The following is a 21,489-nucleotide window of genomic DNA, read 5'->3' on the forward strand; positions in this document are numbered from 1 at the left end:
GATACATCTCTAGGAATGCATCCATTTCTTCCAGGTTATCTAATTTGCTGGCGTAGAGTTGCTCATAATACGTTCTTATAATTGTTTGTATTTCTCTGGTGTTGGTTGTGATCTCTCCTCTTTCATTCATGATTTTGTTGATTTGGGTCATTTTTCTTTTTGATAAGTCTGGCCAGGGGTTTATCAATCTTGTTAATTCTTTCAAAGAACCAGCTCCTAGTTTCGTTGATCTGTTCTACTGTTCTTTTAGTTTCTATTTCATTGATTTCTGCTCTGATCTTTATTATTTCTCTTCTGCTGGGTTTAGGCTTTACTTGCTGTTCTTTCTCCAGCTCCTTTAGGTGTAGGCTTAGGTTGTGTACTTGAGACCTTTCTTGTTTCTTGAGAAAGGCTTGTATTGCTATATACTTTCCTCTTAGTACTGCCTTTGCTGCATCCCAAAGATTTTGAATAGTTGTGTTTTCATTTTCATTGGTTTCCATGAATTTTTTAAATTCTTCTTTAATTTCCTGGTTGACCCATTCATTCTTCAGTAGGATGCTCTTTAGCCTCCATGTATTTGAGTTCTTTCTGACTTTCCTCTTGTGATTGAGTTCTAGTTTCAAAGCATTGTGGTCTGAAAATAGGCAGGGAATGATCCCAATCTTTTGGTACCGGTTGAGACCTGATTTATGACCTAGGATGTGATCTATTCTGGAGAATGTTCCATGGGCACTAGAGAAGAATGTGTATTCCGTTGCTTTGGGATGGAATGTTCTGAATATGTCTGTGAAGTCCATTTGGCCCAGTGTGTCATTTAAAGTCTTTATTTCCTTTGTGATCTTTTGCTTAGACGATCTGTCCATTTCAGTGAGGGGGTTGTTAAAGTCCCCCACTATTATTGTATTGTTGTCAATGTGTTTCTTTGCTTTTGTTATTAATTGCCTTATATAATTGGCTGCTCCCATGTTAGGGGCATAGATATTTACAATTGTTAGATCTTCTTGTTGGATAGACCCTTTAAGTAGGATATAGTGTCCTTCCTCATCTCTTATTACAGTCTTTGGTTTAAAATCTAATGTGTCTGATATAAGGATTGCCACCCCAGCTTTCTTTTGGTGTCCATTAGCATGGTAAATGGTTTCCCACCCCCTCACTTTAAATCTGGGGGTGTCTTTGGTTCTAAAATGAGTCTCTTGCAGACAGCATATCGATGGGTCTTGTTTTTTAATCCAATCTGATAGCCTGTGTCTTTTGATTGGGGCATTTAGCCCATTTCCATTCAGGGTAACTATTGAAAGATAGGAATTTAGTGCCATTGTATTGCCTGTAAGGTGACTGTTACTGTATATTGTCTGTGTTCCTTTCTGGTCTATGTTGCTTTTAGGCTCTCTCTTTGCTTAGAGGACCCCTTTCAAGATTTCTTGTAGGGCTGGTTTTGTGTTTGCAAATTCCTTTAGTTTTTGTTTGTCCTGGAAACTTTTTCTCTCTCCTTCAATTTTCAATGACAGCCTAGCTGGATATAGTATTCTTGGCTGCATAGTTTTCTCATTTAGTGCTCTGAATATATCCTGTCAGTCCTTTCTGGCCTGCCAGGTCTCTGCGGATAGGTCTGTTGCCAATCTAATGTTTCTACCCTTGTAGGTTACATATCTCTTGTCCCGAGCTGCTTTCAGGATTTTCTCTTTGTCTCTGAGATCTCTCTTTGTCTCGTAAGTTTTACTATTAGATGTTGGGGTGTTGACCTATTTTTATTGATTTTGAGAGGGGTTCTCTGTGCTTCCTGGATTTTGATGCCTGTTTCCTTCCCCAAATTAGGGAAGTTCTCTGCTATAATTTGCTCCATTATACCCTCTGCCCCTCTCTCTCTTTCTTCTTCTTCTGGGATCCCAATTATTCTAATGTTGTTTCGTCTTATGGTATCGCTTATCTCTCGAATTCTGCCCTTGTGATCCAGTAGTTGTTTATCTCTCTTTTTCTCAGCTTCTTTATTTTCCATCATTTGGTCTTCTATATCACTGATTCTCTCTTCTGCCTCATTTATCCTAGCAGTTAGTGCCCCCATATTTGATTGCACCTCATTAATAGCCTTTTTGATTTCGACTTGGTTGGATTTTAGTTCTTTTACTTCTCCAGAAAGGGTTTCTCTAATAACTTCCATGCTTGTTTCAAGCCCAGCTAGTATCTTTAAAGTGATGATTCTGAACTCTAGATCTGACATTGTAGTAATATCCGTATTGAGTAGGTCCCTGGCAGTCGGTACTACCTCTTGTTCTTTTTGTTGAGGTGATTTTTTCCGTCTTGTCATTTTGTGCAGAGGAGAATAGATTAATGAGAGAACAAAATGCTAGCAGGGTAACAATGTCCCCAGAAAATATACTCTAAACAAATCAGAAAAGACCTGAAGCAGTGGGAAAAGAAAGGGAAAGAGAGAAAAAAGAAAAAGAAAAAAGAAAAAGATAAAGATAAAAACAAACAAAAACAGAACAAAACAAAACAAAAACAGAATGTGATCAAATATGATCAGGCTGGTATATAGATCAGTGCCACACACTAGATTTGGGGTGTATTTTGGTCTGTTAGAAGAAAGTGCCTCCCAAAATTTTAAAGAAAGGAAAACTTATATATGTACAAAAATAAGGGTTGATATGATGAAGGGATGGAATATGACTGTAAAGATGGAAATTATAAAAAATTTTATAAAAGGAGTTGATAAGAAGTTGTTTGAAAAAAGAAAGAAGAGGATTTAAAAAAAAAGAAAAAAAAAGGGAGAGAATGTGATCAGGCAGGGGAGTAGAAAAAAACCATACACTAGAGATTTAGGGTATATTTTGATCTGTTAGAAGAAACTATCTCAAAATTTTAAAGAGAGAACAACTTATATATATATATGCCAAAAATATGGTAACTACTATGAAGGGATAGAATATGACTCTAAAAATGAAAAATGAAAATGTTTTTTAAAAAAGGGATAAGATGTTGGTTGAAAAAGGGAAAAAGAAAAATTAAAAAAAAAAAGAAAAAAGACAGTTAAAAAAAATTAACTTTGAAAGACAAAAGAATCATGGTAAAACCATGAATTCTATGTGCAGTATTCCCCTAGCGCTGGAGTTCTGCCGTTCTCGTTGATCGGTAAACTTGGTCTTGGCCGGCTGTTCTCGCTGATCTTCTGGGGGAGGGGCCTGTTGCCGTGGTTCCCAAATGTCTTTGCCGGAGGCGGAATTGCCCCGCCCTTGCCCAGTCCAGGCTAAGTAATCTGCTTGGGTTTGCTCTCCGGAGCTTTTGTTCCCTGCAAGCTTTCCGTACAGCTTTGGAGGACGAGAGTGAAAGGGCAGCCTCCCAGTCTCCACCCCAGAGGAGCCAAGAACTTGGGCCCCACTCCTCAGTGAGCCCCCAGAGAAAAGCAGTCAATCACTCCCCTCTCCCCAGTCTCCGGCCACACTCCGTGCTCACCGGGCCTGTGACCGCGCGTTTCTATTTCTGGCACCCGACCCCGTGTGGAATCTCCAAACCCAGCAGATCCCTGCGGTGCGCTCCCGCACCTCTCCTCCCAGGGGAGGAAGGGGAGTCTCCCCGGATCTGCCGCTTGTTGGGTCCCTGATGGAGGAGCAGTGGCCCAACTGTGCCATGGATCACGGTTTATGACAACCCCGAGCTGAGAGCCCACGCCTTGGCTCGGTCTCTGCAGCCGGCTTCCCTGCTCCGATACCTGGGAGCTCTGCCACACTCAGGCACCCCCGGTCTTTCTGTGACCCTGAGGGTCCTGAGACCACACTGTCCCACGAGGGTTCCACCCCCCACTTAGCCACCGGAGCGACGTCTCTCAGCGGAGCCGACTTCTAAAAGTTCCGATTTTGTGCTCCGCGGCTCTATCCCTTGCCAGAAGCGGCTGACGGAGGCCCCTCCCCCGCCGTCTAGCCTCCTGAATATGGCCTCGGATTCACTTCTCCGCACATCCTACCTTCCAGAAAGTGGTCGCTTTTCTGTTCAGAGAGTTGTTGCTATTCTTTTCTTCGATCTCCTTTTGGGTTTGTAGGTGTTCAGAATGGTTTGATCCCTATCCAGCTGAATTCCTGAGAGGAGATGAAATCCAGGTCTCCTACTCCTCTGCCATCTTGCTCCGCCTCCCTCTATCCTTGCATTATTTTAATAGCCTACTACTAGGTTTCTAAAATAATAGCTTCCATTTATTGTGCATGTGATATAATAAAGACTGTGTCTGGTTCTTGTCCCTGATTCCAGGCATAGAGTTTCAATAACCCTTGGAATTTCCTGAGTGGTAGGAGTATCTTTTGTTATTCATAATGGGCCCCCTTTAACCTTACCTGAGTTTATGCTAATCAGGTAACTCAGGATGGGCCCTTAAGGTAGTTTCAGGGGAGGATCTGGGAAAGACTTAGCTCTGAATTAGAGGGTTGGAACTTTACCACCTCTTGGTCCCTGGGGTAGGGAGAGGGACTGGAGATTGAGTTCAGTCGTGCATAAATGATTTAATCAACCATGCCTGCATAATGAAACCCCTTATATAAACTCTGGGACCACTGAAGTTTCCAGGCTGGGGAACACATGGATGTGCTGGAAGGATGACACCTGAATTTCTCCAGGAGAGGGCATGGAAGTTTTGAATCCCTCCAATCTCTTCCCCTAGACCTTGCCCTATGCATGTCTTCCACTGGGCTGTTCCTGCGTTGTATCCTTTATAATAAAAAAAGTAATTGTTTAAGTATAGTGTTTTCAACAAGTTCTGTGTCATTCTAGCAAATTATTGCACTTGAAGGAGGGTTGTGGGAACCCTTGAATCTGTAGCCAGGTTAGACAGAAGTTATGATAGCTTGGGGACGTGTGATGCAAGGGTAGTCTTGTTGGGTATCTTGCCCTTTAACTTATGGGATCTGATGCTAACTCCAGGTGGTATGCCAGAATTAAATTAAACTGTAGGACACCCGGTTGGTGTCAAGAGAATTGGTGTCAGAATGCAGTGTTTATTCTTTGTCAGGCATTGTGACGTGTTATTTTATGTAATACTCACTATAGCTAGGTAGCTTCTGGTTTTATCATCCTTGTTTTATAGATAAAGTGAAGTTTTAAAAAAGTCACATAACTTGCCCAGAGTCAGAGCTGGAAGTAAGAAACCCAGTGCTTTCTGTTTGTAAAGTCCTTATTTAACCCTTTATGCTGAGCCCCCTCCTAATTGGAGGGTTGGAACCTTACCATCTCTCCTGTCTGGGAGCTGTGGACTGAGGACTGCTTTTTCTACATCACTTTTGAGCTCAGGCACTTGCAGTTTTCCATTATGGTAGGATGGAACTCACACTCCTTAGGCAGCTAGCTGTTCAAGATTCACTACAGTTCATCAGTTTCAAACTAATAATACTGTCCCAGTCTTTATAGAGAACAAAAGAAAACAAACATGTCTTGTGTTTCTTGGATTGGCCACTCAGTGTGTATCTCCAGTGAACTGCATTGGAAATAGAGGCCATATCTTCCAGTTCCTTATAAACTATAATAGAGAAGTCAGAATATATTAAAAGAATGTCAGTATAAAAATAGCACATGATGACCAAACGAGCAGTACAGATAATGAAATGCTTCTGGAATTCAAAAGAGCAGTTTATGGAGCAAATGTATTTTGAGTATGGTCTTGAAGAGATGGTAGGATTTTGATAATTGGCTGGGGAAGAGTATCCTTCTAGGCAGGAAGCCTATGAGTAAAAAAAGAATGGAGGAGGTTGATGGACATATACTGAAAGATGGTGTTGATGGCAGTGAATACGTCAGTTTATCTGGAGGGGAATGTTTTCTGAAGCCAGGATCTGCTACCTGTCTCAAAATATGTCTTCAAAAGCTTCAGCATATTGATTTAACTAACTGAACTTGTGCTAAAACTTTGTTCTTTGAAGCTAGAGTTGTTTGAAATTAGCCATCCTCAGGCCAACCTAGGTGATCAGGACAGGCGATCATGTTGGTTAATACCAATTTTACTTAAAAATAAGGTGTAAATACAATTGACAGTTACCTTTTTATCTGTCACCTGAGCTGGCCAAGGGTATTTCAAACTATACAAGTTTGAAAGTATATTTAGTAGTGCAACGTCAGAATAAATAGATTAAAAATAACCAGTCCGAAGGAAATAGCATTCTTTATGTTGGGTAAGTTTGGGTGACTGTGTTTTTAAAAGTCTTCTTTGGGGCGCTTGGGTGGCTCAGTTGGTTAAGCGACTGCCTTCGGCTCAGGTCATGATCCTGGAGTCCCGGGATCGAGTGCCGCATCAGGCTCCCTGCTCGGCAGGGAGTCTGCTTCTCCCTCTGACCCTCCTCCCTCTCATGCTCTCTGTCTCTCATTCTCTCTCTCTCTCAAATAAGTAAATAAAAAAAAAAAATCTAAAAAAAAAATAAAAGTCTTCTTTGTACATGAACTCACTACATTGTTTTACATTCAATTTCCTATATTCTGTAGAGTTTGAATTGATTCTATTGGTTCCTGACCAGTTAACGATTTATTGGTCATCTGGGTCCCCATTTAAAATAGAAAAATGTTAATTGATTGTTTCAATTTTATAAGTAATATTTATGCATTTTAGAAAACAAGAAATGTATAAAATACAGCTCAAAATCCTTTTGTACTACTTTTGCTTATCTACGTAGTTGCTTATACAATTTTGTAGTCTTGTTATGAGGATTTTCCCATGTCATAAGATTTTTTTGAAAATACAGCTTCTATTAATATGTAAACATGTATCTTATGAGTTTGTTTTTCTTTAAATAAAACCAGAATAATTTAGTTACCATTTTTAAGTACTTTTTTCACTTAATGTATCATGGCTAGCTTTCTAAATGACAGCTTAGATTGGTGTACATCATTCTTTTCAGTGGCTGCCTATATTCCATTGTAGGCATAGACCCTTAGGTAGGCATTTCTCCATTGATGGACATTTATACTCTTTCGACTTTTCACCCACAAATAGTGCTTCAGTGAGCATTTTCATATGTATTTTTACTTGTATGAGTACTTATATAGAATAGAGTATTAGAAATGGAATTATTAGGTAAAAATGTATTTGCCTTTTCAAAAGGGCTCTGTCAGTTTTACTCTTGGTAATAGTATGTTTTAAGGATCCGTGTTTCTCTATGCCTTCACTTTTGCTAGGTATTATCACTGTCCTACATGCAGAGGTGATAGTGGGAAATGTGGCATCACATTGCTTTGATTTGATTTCTTTTTCTTTTTCTTTTTTTAGTTTCTTTTCATATGTGACTGATTTTTTGCTCATTTTATCCTATTGTATTTTCTAATTCTTAATGCTTTCATATTTTACATATAACTCTTTAATTCATCTGGGGTTTATTTTGATTTTGTGAATTGAAAACTATTTGATTCTGGAGGAGATTCATGGGCTAGTAGGCCTTGAAATCATGTATCTGGAAAAATTTAGAAGATAAAAATAAATTTTGCTGCTTTTGGGAAGTAGTTCATTTCAAATTAATTAAAAAAACGTAATTCATTATTACCCAACTCTATGAAGTGTGTTGGGGAAATAAGGAAAGTCCTGCCAACAAAAAGACCCCTCCTTACCAACATAGAAGTGAGAGAAAACTCAATTTATTGTTGAGTATGCATGCCAGCTGCGTGCATGTAGATTGTTCAGGAGAGAGTATGAAATTTGCATATAATTTGTTCATATTTACAATAAAATAGACATGTAAGACTTCTTTTATATTCTTGAGAGACAAATGGGTGCCGCCGTAATAGCCTCCTGCACACCTGGTGATAGATTCCTGAGGTAATTTCAGAGATAGTGTTTGTAATTCTGAGGGTCAGAAGGCTGTGATGTTGTATTATAAAATCTGGAAACTAATAAGATCATCAATTCCTGATCAAAAGGTTTGGCATATGTTTTTAAGGAGATGTGCTGTGGTAGGCTCCAAAAAGAGATCTAAGTTCTGATCCCTGGAACCTGTGAATGTTACCTTATATGGCCAAAAAGCGTCTTTGCAGATATGATTAAGTGGAGGATCTTGAGGTGCAGAAGTTATTCTGGATTATCTGGGTGAGTCCTAAAGACCCACATATATCCTTATAAGAGGGAGGCAGAAGAATATTATACACAAACACAGAAGAGTAGGAGGCAATGTGATGACCAAGGAGACAGATTGGAGTGATGGGACCACAAGGCAAGGATTTCTGGCAGCCACCAGAAGCTGGAGGAGGCAAGGAATGCATTCTCCCCTAGAGCCTTTGGAGGGAGGTGGCCTCACTGACACCTTGATTTTGGCCTACTGATACTGATTTCAGACTTTTAGCCTCTAGACCTGTGAAAGAATACATTTCTGGTGTTTTTAGCTATCAAGTAATTTGTTATAGCAGCTATAGGAAACTATATATACATGTGTATGTAGAACTTCTGAATTTGAAACAAGCTCCCCAGGTAGTTTGGATACATACCATATGTGTTTGAGAACTACAAGTTTTGTTTATCCTTAATTTTTTTTCATTATTTAGGAGAGTTTAAAAATTCCAAATCATTAGGGTTCTTTGTTTTGAATTTACTATTAATTCTTAGTTTTGTTGCATAGTAATTGGAAAATGTGTCCTGTAAAATTGAGATTTCCATTATGGCTTAACAATCAGTTTTTAGGGTGCCTGGGTGGCTCAGTTGGTTAAGCCGACTGCCTTTGGCTCAGGTCATGATCTGGAGTCCCGGGATTGAGTCCCTCATTGGGCTCCCTACTCAGCAAGGAGTCTGCTTCTCCTTCTGCCCCTCACCCCTCTCAGGCTCTTTCTCTCATATAAATAAATAAAATCTTAAAGAAAAAAAAACCCAATCAGTTTTTATAAATGACCTCCACTCTGGATACTTGGAAAAAAGATAGGCTGTGATATTTGGTATCTGTCTATTGATGTTTTTTAAATTGAGGTGAAATTCACATATCCTAAAATTCACCATTTTAAAGTGAGCAAATCAGTGGCATTTAGTACATTCACAGTGTTGTGCCACCACCACCTCTGTCTAGTTCCAAAACACTTCTTCAGCTCAGAAGGAAACTATACCTTTAAGCAGGTACTTCTCTTTTTTCCCCAGCCCCTGGCAACCACCAAGCTGCTTTCGGTCTCTGTGGATTTGCCAATTCTGGATATTTCATATAAATAGAATCATATGATATGTGACCTTTTGACTCCTGCTTTTTTTTACTTAGCATAATGTTTTTGAGGTTTATCCATATTGTAGCTTATATCAGTACTTGATTCATCTTTAAGGCTGAGTAATATTTCCCATGTATATACCACAATTTGTTTTGCCATTCATCCACTGATGGACATTTGAGTTGTCCCTACCTTTTGGCTGTGGTGAATAATGCTGCTTTTATAAACATTTGTGGACAAGTATTTTGAGTACCTGTTTCTCCAGTCCTTCTTGGTAGATACCTAGGAGTGGAATTGCTGTGGGTGATTTAGTCATTCTATATTTAACTTTTTGAGAACTGCCAACCTGTTTTCCACAGCAGCTGTGTTTTATATTCTCACCAGCAATGTTTAAGCATTCCACATTTTCCATGACTTCATCATTACTTGTTATTTTCCATTTTTAAAATATGGCCATCCTTGTTAGGTATATAGTGCTATCTCACTGTGGTTTTGATTAGCATTTCCCTAATGACAATGACTGTGAGCATCTTTTCATGTGCTTAATGACCATTTGTATATTGTCTTTGGAGAAATGTCTATTTACATTGTTTGCCCATTTTAAAGATTATTAAGAGGTGGGGGGCATGAGCAGCGGTGAAGGGAGGGAGAGGGAGAGAGACAATCTCAAACTGACTCCATGCTGAGTGTGGAGCCAGACACGGGGTGCAGTCTCACAACCCTGAGATCATGACCTGAGCTGAAATCAAGAGTCAGACGCTCAACCAACTAAGCCACCCAGGTGCCCCATTCTTTGCCCATTTTAGAAAGTTGTTTGTCTTTCTGTTTTTGAGTTGTGAGAGTTCCTTTCTGGATACTAGACCCTTGATTTGGAAAAATTTCTTCATTCTGTGGGTTGTCTTTTACTTTGTTGATAGTGTCCTTTGATGTACAAAAGTTTTAAAATTTTGATTAAGTCCAGTTTATCAACTTTTTTCTTTTGTTGCTAGGGCTTGTAGTGTCATAGTTAAGAATCCATTGTCAAATCTGAAGTCATGAAGATTTACCTGCATGTTTTCTTCTAACAGTTTTAAGTTTTAGCGCTTGCATTCAAGTTGTTAATCCATTTATTTTGTCTATGGTACGTTATAGAGGTCAACTTCATTTTTTGCATGTGGGTGTCCACTTATTACCATTTGTTGCAGACTATTCTTTCCCCATTGAATGGTCTTGGCACCCTTGTTAAAAACCAATTGGTCATAAATGTATGGGTTTATTTCTGGATTCTCTCAGTTCTTTTCCACTGATCCGCGTGTCTCTCCTTATGCCAGTATCACAGTGTTTTGATTGTTGTAAGCTTTGTAGTAAGTTTTTAAGTTGGGAAGTGTGATCCTTCAGCTTTGTTCTTCCTTTTCAGTACTGTTTGGCTACTTGAGACACTTTGCAATTCTGTGTGAGTTTGAGGATCAGCTTTTTTATTTCTGCAAAAAAAGGCCATTGGAATTTTGATAGAAACTGCATTAAATCTGTAGATTTATCTTAGGGGGAAAGTTTTCAGTCTTTCACTCTTAAGGATGATGTTAACTGTGGGCTTTTCATAAATACCCTTTTTTTTTCTTTTAAACAAATTTTTCAAAATGGAGTTAATTGTAAAACTTTGAACTTGTTTAAAAGTTTTGCCACGGGGCGCCTGGGTGGCTCAGTCGTTAAGCGTCTGCCTTCGGCTCAGATCATGATCCCAGGGTCCTGGGATCGAACCCCGCATCGGGCTCCCTGCTCCGTGGGAAGCCTGCTTCTCCCTCTCCCACTCCCCCTGCTTGTGTTCCCTCTCTCGCTGTGTCTCTCTCTGTCAAATAAATAAATAAAATCTTTAAAAAAAAATAAAAAATAAAAAAATAAAAGTTTTGCCAGTTTATGGGAGGTAGTCTCAAAATTGAGAACAGAAGAAATTTTTACATGTTAATAATTTTTGTATTTAGTGCATACATGGTCAGGAATATACAGAAAATATTTATGGAAGAGAGGAAAAAAGGGGACAGGACCTTCAGACCTCATTGAATACAGGGTTTTACTCCCTGAACTGTTGCAGTTGACAATTGCATCTACTTCTAAGACTTCGCTTTTATTATTGGGTTGTGAAAAAGTAAGATTGAGACTTTTAAAAGTTTTTCATGTGTTAATTTTTTTCTTAATTTGAAATAAATTTTTATAAATATTAGTTGTTGTTGTTTCCCCCCCCCCCCCCCCCGAGGCCTACACAGGAGGAAAGGACCGTGGACCTATGGATGCGTCAGAAATTGCTCAGAAAAATGGAAACCTGTTTGTTTTGTTATAAAAATGGAAGTGCCCTTAGAGTCAGAATACAAATTGTTCTTGTACTTGGTAAATTGCCTTAATACATGAATTCTCTATAGATACTTTAAGGGCATTCAGATAAGTTTTGTGCAAAATATTTTTGATAGGCCAGATCTTAGAAATATTGTTTTGCAGAGAGTCAGGAGACATTACCTTTCATACTCATTTCAGATATTTTCAGTTTTCTTAAATATCTTTGGGAAAAAAAGAACCCTATTAGAATAATTTTGCTTTTTTAGTCTTGCCAGCAACTCCCCTACCCTCTGAAATCTTTTGTGCCTTTGTAAGCTAATGCATTAAGTGAGACTTTTAAATCAGAGATGAGGAAAAGATTAGCTGTGGATGTGGATCAGTGTGTTGCCTAAAACTATTTTTGCATTAAACAAATTATATCTTTCTCTCCATCCTCACTGGAGTTAAAAAAAATAGTGTCACGATTTGTTGCCTCGAATATAGTTGATTTTGATGTGCAGTATATCCGTGGTCTCACCAGTCAATGGAGAACAGGTGTTTCCTCTTGGAAAATAGTTTGCACACACACACACACCACGCATGCACACATATATACACATGCATACATACATATGGGTGTGTGTATGTGCATATGGGGGGGGTGTGTGTGTATGAGAAAGTTCTGAACAAGGGCAGGATGTATGTGTTTTTTAATTTTTTATTTTATTTGTTTTTAAAATTTTTTATTTAAATTCAATTTAGTTAACATACAGTGTATTATTAGTTTCAGGGGTAGAATTTAGTGATTCATCAGTTGTATATAACACCCAGTGCTCATTAGATCAAGTGCTGTCCTTAGTGCCCATCACCCAATTACCTTATCCCCTCATTCACCTCCCCTCCAGCAACCCTCAGTTTGTTTCCTATAGTTAAGAGTCTTTTATAATTTGCCTCCCTCTCTGATTTTGTTATTTTATTTTCCCTTCCCTTCCCCATGTTCATCTGTTTTGTTTCTTAAATTCCATATATGACTGAAATCATGGTATTTATCTTTCTCTGACTGACTTCTAGTTCCATCCACATTGTTGCAAATGGCAAGATTTCATTCTTTTTGATGGCTGAGTAATACTCCATTGTGTGTGTGTATACACACACACACACACACACACACATTGTGTGTATATATATACACACCACATCTTTATCCATTCATCCGTCAGTGGATATCTGGGCTCTTTCCATATTTTGGCTATTGTGGACATTGCTGCTATAAACATTGGGGTGCATGTGCCCCTTCGAATCAGTATGTTTGTATCCTTTGGATAAATACCTAGTAGTGCAACTGCTGGGTTGTAGGGTAGTTCTTTTTTGAGGAACCTCCATACTCTTTTCCAGAGTGGCTATACCAGTTTGCATTCCCACCAACACTGTAAGAGGATTCCCCTTTCTCTGCATCCTCGCCAATACCTGTTGTTTCCTGAGTTGTTCATTTTAGCTGTTCTGACCAGTGTGAGGTGGTATCTCATTGTGATTTTGATGTGTATTTCCCTGATGCTGAGTGATGTTGAGCATTTTTTCATGTGTCTGTTAGCTATCTGTATGTCTTCTTTGGAGAAATGTCTGTTCATGTTTTCTGCCCATTTCGTGACTGGGTTTTCTGTTTTTTGGGTGTTGAGTTTGATAAGTTTTTTTATAAATTTTGGATACTAGCCCTTTATGTGATATGTCATTTACAAATTCCATAGGTTGCCTTTTAGTTTTGTTGATCGTTTTCTTTGCTGTGCAAAAGCTTTTTATCTTGATGAAGTCCCAATAGTTCATTTTTGCTTTTGTTTCCCTTGCCTTTGGAGACATATCTAGCAAGAAGTTGCTGAGGCCGAGGTTGAAGAGGTTGCTGCCTGTGTTCTCCTCTAGGGTTTTGATGGATTCCTGTCTCACATTTAGGTCTTTCATCCATTTTGAGTTTATTTTTGTGTATGGTGTAAGAAAGTGGTCCAGTTTCATTCTTCTGCATGTGGCTGTCCAATTTCCCCAACACCAGTTGTTGAAGAGACCATCTTTTTTCCATTGGATATTCTTTCCTGCTTTATTGAAGATTAGTTGACCTAGAGTTGAGGGTCAATTTCTGGGTTCTCTATTCTGTTCCACTGATCTGTGTCTCTTTTTGTATCAGTTGTATGTGTGTGTGTTAGGCTTCTCCAGAGAAACAGAACCAGTAGGAGATAGATATGTGTATATATCTCTGTGTAAAAAATGTATTTATATATATTTATTATTTATATTATTACACATTACATATATAATTTGACAGTGTTATGTTATTTATTATTACATATGTATATACATATATGTGTGTGTGGAGAGAGAGGAAAGAGGGAGGGAGAAAATTTATGAGAAATTGGCTTTCCTGATTATGGAGTTTGAGAAATCCCATGATCTGCTGTCTGCAAGATTGAGACTCAGGAAAGCCAGTGGCCTAATTCAGTCTGAGTCTGAAGGCCTGAGAACCAGGGGAACTGATGGTGTAAATTCCAGTCCTAGAGCCAGAGAAGATGAGATGTCTCATCTAGCTCAGTGAGGTAGGAAAATTCTTCTTCCTCTGCATTTTGTTTTATTCAGGCCCTCAACAGATTAGATGTTGCCTACCCACATTGGAGGGGGCGATCTGTTATTACTGAGGTCCACCAATCAATCCTAATCTCATCTAGAAACACCTTCATAGACACATCCAGAAATAATGTACTCCCTGGCCAGTCAAATTGACATATAAAATTAGCCATCACATTGTTCTTCTTATCAGTAGAAGGGATTGATATCTGTTATGATCCTTTTTGTTTTAGTTAGTATCTTTGGGATATAAAGGGAGCAGGTAGATGGAGAAGAATCTGGTGGCTTTAGAAACCACCAATTGTCCTGATTTGGGTCACTTACATCTGGAATATCTGCTTTGACTCTGTTACCTGTATGTTTCTCATTCCTTTACTTCCCTTTATCATTCTCGTATCATAATTCTTGATAATTTACAAAACCAAAGACTTCTGTGTTGATTTTTTTTTTTTCTAAAGTGATATAAACATTTACCTATGTTTATGGATGGTAGATGAATGTGGATACCATCAAAGGGATGGCAGATTTTAAGAATCCTTTATAGAGCACAGACTGTCAAACTTATTTGTCTTCTGACATGAATTCTTGGTTGTTTTAACTTTTTAAAGGGAATCATTAAATGGATAGTGGAGGTGAGTGGACAGCAGCTTGCTGTGGTGGTGGTTCACTGGCTTGGCTTGACCATTTTCCACATGCTGAAGATGGGCTTTGTAGGTTCTGAAACCCAATTTCCTTGTTTCATCCAGGGTTTATGACTTTGTTCCTGCCAGTGAATTTCATAAGGGATTGATTTTTCAAAAGCCAACAACCTGTTTATTAATTTACATGGGCAGATGGACCTTTCCACTCTGATTATACTCACTGTTTAGAGTATCTTTTTGGGTTGATAATCTAAGTACCAAACAGCATCTAAGTATTGAACAGTGTCTTACCAATAGTAAAAAAGTTGACTAGTGTGTTAAATGGTAATACAATGAATGACTTACCCAGATAGAAAAATAAACCTACGCTAAAGATTTTAATTCATAATAAATGAGAGAATCAGGCAAATGGTATAACTGATTCAAAGGAAAAAATTTAAAAAAAAACCCCACAAATGTATACCAAGTAAAGGAATGTTGAAATGGATTGCAAGTGGAGACATTAGTGGTCTGTGGGTGAGGGAAGTCAGTTGAACACTCTACCTGATAGGATAGAATCTGCATGTGAGCTGTAAAATGTCACATACAATTGGAATATGATAAGGTGGAAGGGTGTGCTATAGACAATTCCTTGTTTTCCTTGTTTTTTCTTTCTACCTATTACAGTGAGTAAGTAGGTGCTGTGAATTACGAGTGGGAGTTAGAGGATATTTGAAGATAGTTCTCTTGGACCATCCTGGAGACTGATGAACTTTTAGAGTTGTACCATTACTTTGGTAATGAATGTGAACATTTAAAAATAATTTGGTTTTAGATTATTTAAATAATTGGTTATACATGGGTCCAGGTTTGGATTTCTTACAGAAGTTGATAATTTTTTCTTTGGCACTGGGTCCTTTTATGGAAAGCTGGTGGTTACTTGGAATATGGCTGCAAGGAGCAATAATAAATGTAATTTGGTTTTGTATGCTTTTCTTTATAAACATATAATTATTAAAATTGCTTAAAATTGTTAGGAGGCCTTATTATGGGATCGGAAAGAACCCAGGTTTTATGATAATCTGAATTACTTACCTTATTGACAGGGACATGTAAGTAATGATTTCATAACCTTTTTAAAAAATACTTCCTGTACATGTATATTAATGTGTATTTAAACAAATAATTTAAAAATTAGCATACATGTATTATACAACTGGGTGCAGTGTTTCTTAGAATAAATGTTGAATGATTTTTTATGATAGATGATTTCTCCTAATATTGTGATGCCCTCTAGTGAATTCAGCCTTTCAGATAAGAAGTTTATGAGAGTAATCATTACAACGAAATCTTATATTCTGGTAATTAAAATCGTTCCTCTATGCCTTGTTGATATGGCAGGTTTCTGTCCCTGGAAATGTTTCAGCAAAGATTTGATAATTTCCCAAGACTCTTATTGTTGAATTAAGTGAAATTGTTCCAGATGACTTCTAAAATCTACTTCAGCTTCAAGGTTCTAGATTCCATGTGTGTTGTTAGTCTCCAGTCAATAAAAATTGAACATCCACATAGTGTTTAGCACTGTTCTGAAGGTTGTGAAGTTTTTAAAGGTAGTGTTAAGTCATGGATGTGACTTCAGGTAACTTTTGAACACATCTGTTTGGAGAAAACAATAGTAGTTAACCTCTGTGGAATATTTGTTTTGTCCAATATCCATCCATAAAATATCCATTCTTTTTTTTTTTATGTTATACAGCCATTTAAAATCTTTAATCAAATTTCATAAATTACCAGCCATATTACATGCCATGAATACCTTTCTATAAACAACTTTGCTTTCTGTGTACAAATCAGTGTCAGTGAAATAAAAAAATCATATCCTAGGTGAAGAACTTTATTAACCTTGTTTCAAACATTGTTCCCAGGCTTCTTCAGCTTGATTAGGGGCAAAGAATGAATTGTGTATAAGCAAAAACTGAAAAGAGCTGCAGTGTCCAAGGGGCTTGGGCTTAAAAATATTAGAGATCTAGATTTTATCAGATCCATGAACAAAATTTTAAAAAGCAGTCATAATATAAGATAGCAGCTCCCAGTAACTTCTTCAAGTTTTATCTTCTTCAGAAATTGACTCAATTCAGTTTGCTTCATTCTTGGAGGTTTCATCAAAATTCTCCACAAGATCTGCAACTGCATCATCATCCTCCTCTCCGGTAGCAAGTGGTGCTTTTCCATCCACAGACTGTTTGGGCAGAGCTTCAGCCAGTCTTCTTAAACTAGTCAGACTGTCTGCAGCAAGTTGATTTAAGATCCTGGGTAGCATTTCTGTCAGCTGCTTTGTCTCAGCATAGCCTGGAATGGTGAAAGCGTTCACAGCCAGCGATGCCTGAACTTTGGGGTTGTTAAAGTGGAGCACTGGTCCTTGGTTTGTGAACATATTCACTTCTTCAATACCAGAGATATTGTTTACCCCGAACTTCTTTAAGGAGAACTGAAGTTTTTTATCATCTGCTGTAGCCGTTCTATGAACCACCTTCTTCTTTCGGCAGGCAGTTCCTTTCCCACCAATGCGCCCTTGTGCTTGCAGTTTGGCGAGTTTCTCCTGGTTCATGATAGTTTCTTTCATCTTGTTGGAGTGGAAATGGGACCGCGCGGGGGAATAGGGTTGGCGCTCAGGGGATCTCGAGCGGACGAGCTGAGATTAGGTGCACACATGCGGGCACGCAAGATGGCAGCTCTGTAAAATATCCATTCTTCAAAGTTTAGAGACTCTACTACTCATTCTTGTGCTTAAGAATTCTTTGAGGACATTTTTGACTTTTAAGGTTTCTTTTGGCCTTCAGAGTCATTTACCATCTTCTTCATTGGATTTTTAATGCTAATATAGCTCTTGTCCTTTGGTTTTCATCACCTAGACTAAGCAGAAATTGATTTCTGCATTTGTTGGTAAATAATTTCATCAGGTTGGGAACTGACTTTTTATTACCCTGGATTCTACCTATTTGTGGTATACTGGGGTCAGTGTTCGTTGTACCGAGACAATATAGCATACATCTTCACTGTAATTATTAGAAAGATAAGGTGAGCCACAAGAACAAAGGAATGTTATATTGTAATGTATGAGATAAATTTTTCTCGTTTCTGGAAACTTTGTTGTCCATTCATGAAACTATTTCTTTGCTCCAAAGCTTTCGTATGTAGTTCCTAACTTGTATATACCATGTTATAGATTAATAGTGAACTTAATGACCTGACTACTCCTGAAGCACCATCTCTCCTTTATTTTAGTTTTATGTGACCTAAAGACTTGATGTTATCAACATGCAGCATTATCTTTCCATTTAGAATCTAAGTGAGAAATGAGAGAGAATGTGAGAAGGAATGAAACAGGAAGCTTTCCTAATGCAAGGGGAGATGCTCAGAAGTACCCAGTCTAGGATTTTAAGAAGGCCAGAGGATTGAATAGGGCTCTAGTAAAGAATATTTCAGTGAATGTAGGAACTTAGAAAAATTCCATGTGACTCCATGTGCCTTTTGGTGAAGATAGAAGAACTACTTTATAGGATTTCTTTTTTCTTTTCTTTTTTTTTTTTTTTTTTAAGATTTTGTTTATTTGAGAGAGAGAGCGTGCTCGAGAGCGCAAGCATGAGCAGGGTGGAGGGACAGAGGGAGAAGCCAACTCCCCGGTGAGCAGGGAGCCAGATGGTAGGGCTCGAACCCAGGACCCTGGGATCATGACCTGAACTGAAGGCAGACACTTAACCAATTGAGCCACCCAGGCGCCCCTAGTTTTTGGAGTTTCTTGAGATTTTATGATTTTCCTCTTTTCCCCCTCTATTTCTCTTTGTCTTTCTCCTCCCAAGGGTTTTTATAGCATTGAAAATCTCAAGGGGTTATTTAAGGGATAGAAATTATGGGATAAGTTGTGGTTTGAATTCTGTGGCTCAGGATCTGGGAACATAAAGTGAAGAGTATTGGTGAGGGATTAAAAAAATAGGCATAAACTGGTCATAGAGGCATTTGGAAGAAAAGACAGGGAGATAGGAGTGGGTCTCTCATGGTTTATGAGAGTTAACATAAGAGATTGGTGGTATTAAGATAGAGTTTTATAGATTATTATTCCAAGTTAGGTGTGTGTTCATAGTAGTTAAAGACTGTTGCTACTAGTGCTATTTTTAGGTATGTTTAAGTCAAGTTGGCTTTTGCATACTGATCTGAAAACTTGATCACTATGTATTATACAATTTCTATGAGAAAGTGCATTCTGAATTCTAAACCTCTGACTTAAATGCAAAGTTTTGGAATGCTACCTGTTCATAATTTGAGACTGTTGTATTTGTCCATATTTTGATAGAATTCCCAACTTGAGGCATTTCTAATCTGGGAAACAAAATTTTATTTGACTGTAAATTAGATAAACCCCTGTGGAATAATGATATGTATAAAAATAAATGACTTCTACCCCCAAACATCATAATCTTGTTGAATGCCACAAATTAGAGAAGATTACATTTGTTTAAAAAATTTTTACTGAAGTAACTTTGGTAACCAGAAACTACAATAATATTTGGCATAGTATTTGTAACTTAAGATTTGGTTTTATATTATGCAAGCATTAAAAAAAAATCTCTGAAGATTCAGATGGCTTCTGAGTGCTGACTGTTTCACATAGGCAAGGGAAATCAAGCCTTCTGGGGTCTAGTTGGGTTGCCCCATTGCTTTGTTTCTTTGACTAAGTCATTTTCCCTTTCTGGGCCTTAGCTTCTTGATCTACAAAATAAGAATGTTCATTAACAGCATTATTCATAATAGCTAAAACCTGGAAAATACTCTAATGTCTAACAGAATAGATAAATTTTGGTATATTTTTACAGTTAAATACTATACAGTAACAGAAAAGAACGGACCATTCCCACAGTTATTAATATGGATGAATCTTGCAAACATAGTTTTGAGTTAAAGAAACCAGATACAGAAGAGTATATACTTGTTGATTCCATTTTAGTAAAGTTAAAAAACAGATAACACTAACTAACTATAGTGCTAGGAGTCAAATAGTGGTTACAGTCTGATTAGGAGTAGTTAATGATTGGGAGGGAGCATTTATGAAGGAGGCTTTTGGGTTGCAGGTGATGTTCTATCTTGATCTGGGTATATTCACTTTGTAAAAATTCATCAAGCTATATACTTAGGATTTGTACACTTCACTGTGTGCTTTATGCTTCAGTTAAAATAAGGTTGAAACTGTGCATTAAAACAAAACACAAAAAAGAAAAAAGTAAAAGAAACAAGGTTTGAGGGGTGCCTGGGTGCCTCAGTTGGTTAAGCATCTGCCTTCAGCTCAGGTCATGGTCCCAGGGTCCTGGGATCGAGCCCTGCATCAGGCTCCCTGCTCGGTGGGAAACCTGCTTATCCCTCTCCTGTTCCCCCTGCTTGTGTTCCTGCTCTCACTATCTCTCTCTCTCTGTCAAATAAATAAATAAAATCTTAAAAAAAAGAGAAGTTAAAAAAAAAAAAAGCAAGGTTTAAACAAGGTTCAAAATCTCAGCTATGCCACTAAAAAATTATTTTAGGCAGGGGCGCCTGGGTGGCTCAGTTGGTTAGGCGACTGCCTTCGGCTCAGGTCGTGATCCTGGAGTCCCGGGATCGAGTCCCGCATCGGGCTCCCTGCTCGGCAGGGAGTCTGCTTCTCCCTCTGACCCTCCCCCCTCTCATGTGCTCTCTCTCTCATTCTCACTCTCTCAAATAAATAAATAAATCTTTAAAAAAAAAAAAATTATTTTAGGCAATTCATTGACCTCCGTGAATCTTAATGATTCTATAAGATGGAAGTAATACCTGCTTTCTGAATTTCAGTTGAGGTAATAAACATTTGACAACACATTGGAGACTAGAAAATGCTCTCTGAATGTAAGGTGACATTATTTTTCTGTTATACTTTTGTGTTGTATTGTTACTCTCTTAAATAGAAAGGACCCCATATAAATTCAGAAGTGGTAAAAGGACCAAGAATTGAAAGACACTGTGATCAACTGAACCATATTTGTTTCTGCCTGCTTTTGAATTCCTGAAATAAAACATAAAATAGTAGTAGCAATTCATCTGACTTTCCTCATTTTTTATACCAAGCCATTCAGCAAGTAGTAATTGAGCTCTTTCCAAGTGTGCTGGGTTTTATGCTGAGTCTATAATAGTGAACAATATCAACATAGTTCTCACAACCATAGAACTGTAAACCTAAAATTCTGGAAGGAGTGATGGGCCGAAAACAGGAAAATAGATAAAGGAACAAAATAACTGCAGGTTGTAATGAGAGCCATAAAGGAAGCAATCAGGATTGAGGTGGAAGAGTAACTACCAATGGGAACTTGCTCTACCAAGGGAAAGTAGTGGTCAGCCTTAGTGAACGCTTCTCTAAGGGGACAACACTAAGCTGACACTTAAAAGGAAGAAAGGAAGATAGTTAAGCAGCAAGTCTGAGAGGACCATTTTAGGCATCGTGGACAATTTGCATAAAGCCCGGAGGCAGGAAATAGCCTGTAGGAGAACCTGACAGAAGAGAGTGGTTGGAATGTGGGTGAAGGGGAATGGGAGGTGATATACTTGGAAAGATGAGAGGTGGGTGCCAACTCATAAAAGACTTGTAGATTTTGGGTGGGAATTTGATTTTTACTGTAGGCCCAGTGGAAAGCCATTAAAGAGTCTTAAAACAGGGAAATGATAATCGGGTTGACGTTTTACTTTTTTTTTTTGCTATATTATGGGGAAAGGACTGGCCATGGGTGGGGGTATGGTTTGGCCAAGAGTGAAGGAGAGGAAGTCAGTCACAACAGTTCAAGCACAAGATGATGATGGCGTG

At 38.2% G+C, this 21,489-nt stretch overlaps 2 protein-coding genes across 3 annotated transcripts in view; one reads left to right on the forward strand and one right to left on the reverse strand.

Annotated features, from left to right (window-relative positions):
- The window catches only part of LCLAT1 (lysocardiolipin acyltransferase 1), a 194,307-nt gene that overhangs the window by 19,428 nt on the left and 153,390 nt on the right, over window positions 1-21,489 (forward strand). The window lies entirely within an intron of this gene.
- LOC110587190 (transcription factor BTF3-like) lies at window positions 16,768-19,003 on the reverse strand. 2 transcript variants are annotated; one of them, XM_044918512.1, is made up of 2 exons: window positions 18,959-19,003; window positions 16,768-17,256 (listed from the first exon to the last, which is right to left on the reverse strand). In XM_044918512.1, the coding sequence occupies exons 1-2, from the start codon at window positions 19,001-19,003 to the stop codon at window positions 16,768-16,770; spliced, it is 534 nt and encodes a 177-aa protein (XP_044774447.1). The 2 variants fall into 2 exon arrangements, with proteins under 2 accessions (XP_044774447.1, XP_044774448.1); XM_044918513.1 differs by lacking the exon at window positions 18,959-19,003 and having other exon boundaries at window positions 16,768-16,814; window positions 16,872-17,256.

This window comes from Neomonachus schauinslandi, chromosome 10, assembly GCF_002201575.2.
Source record: "Neomonachus schauinslandi chromosome 10, ASM220157v2, whole genome shotgun sequence".
NCBI lineage: Eukaryota > Metazoa > Chordata > Mammalia > Carnivora > Phocidae > Neomonachus > Neomonachus schauinslandi.

What these genes read in the sequence shown, in the direction of transcription:
- LOC110587190 (XM_044918512.1), bottom strand. Translation starts at nt 19,003, where the DNA reads ATGCCTCAAGTTGGGAATTCTATCAAAATATGGACAAATACAACA. An exon ending in AAATATGGACAAATACAACA is followed by an intron (nt 17,257 to 18,958) that starts GTCTCAAATTAT and finishes CACTCCAACAAG; the next exon opens with ATGAAAGAAACTATCATGAA.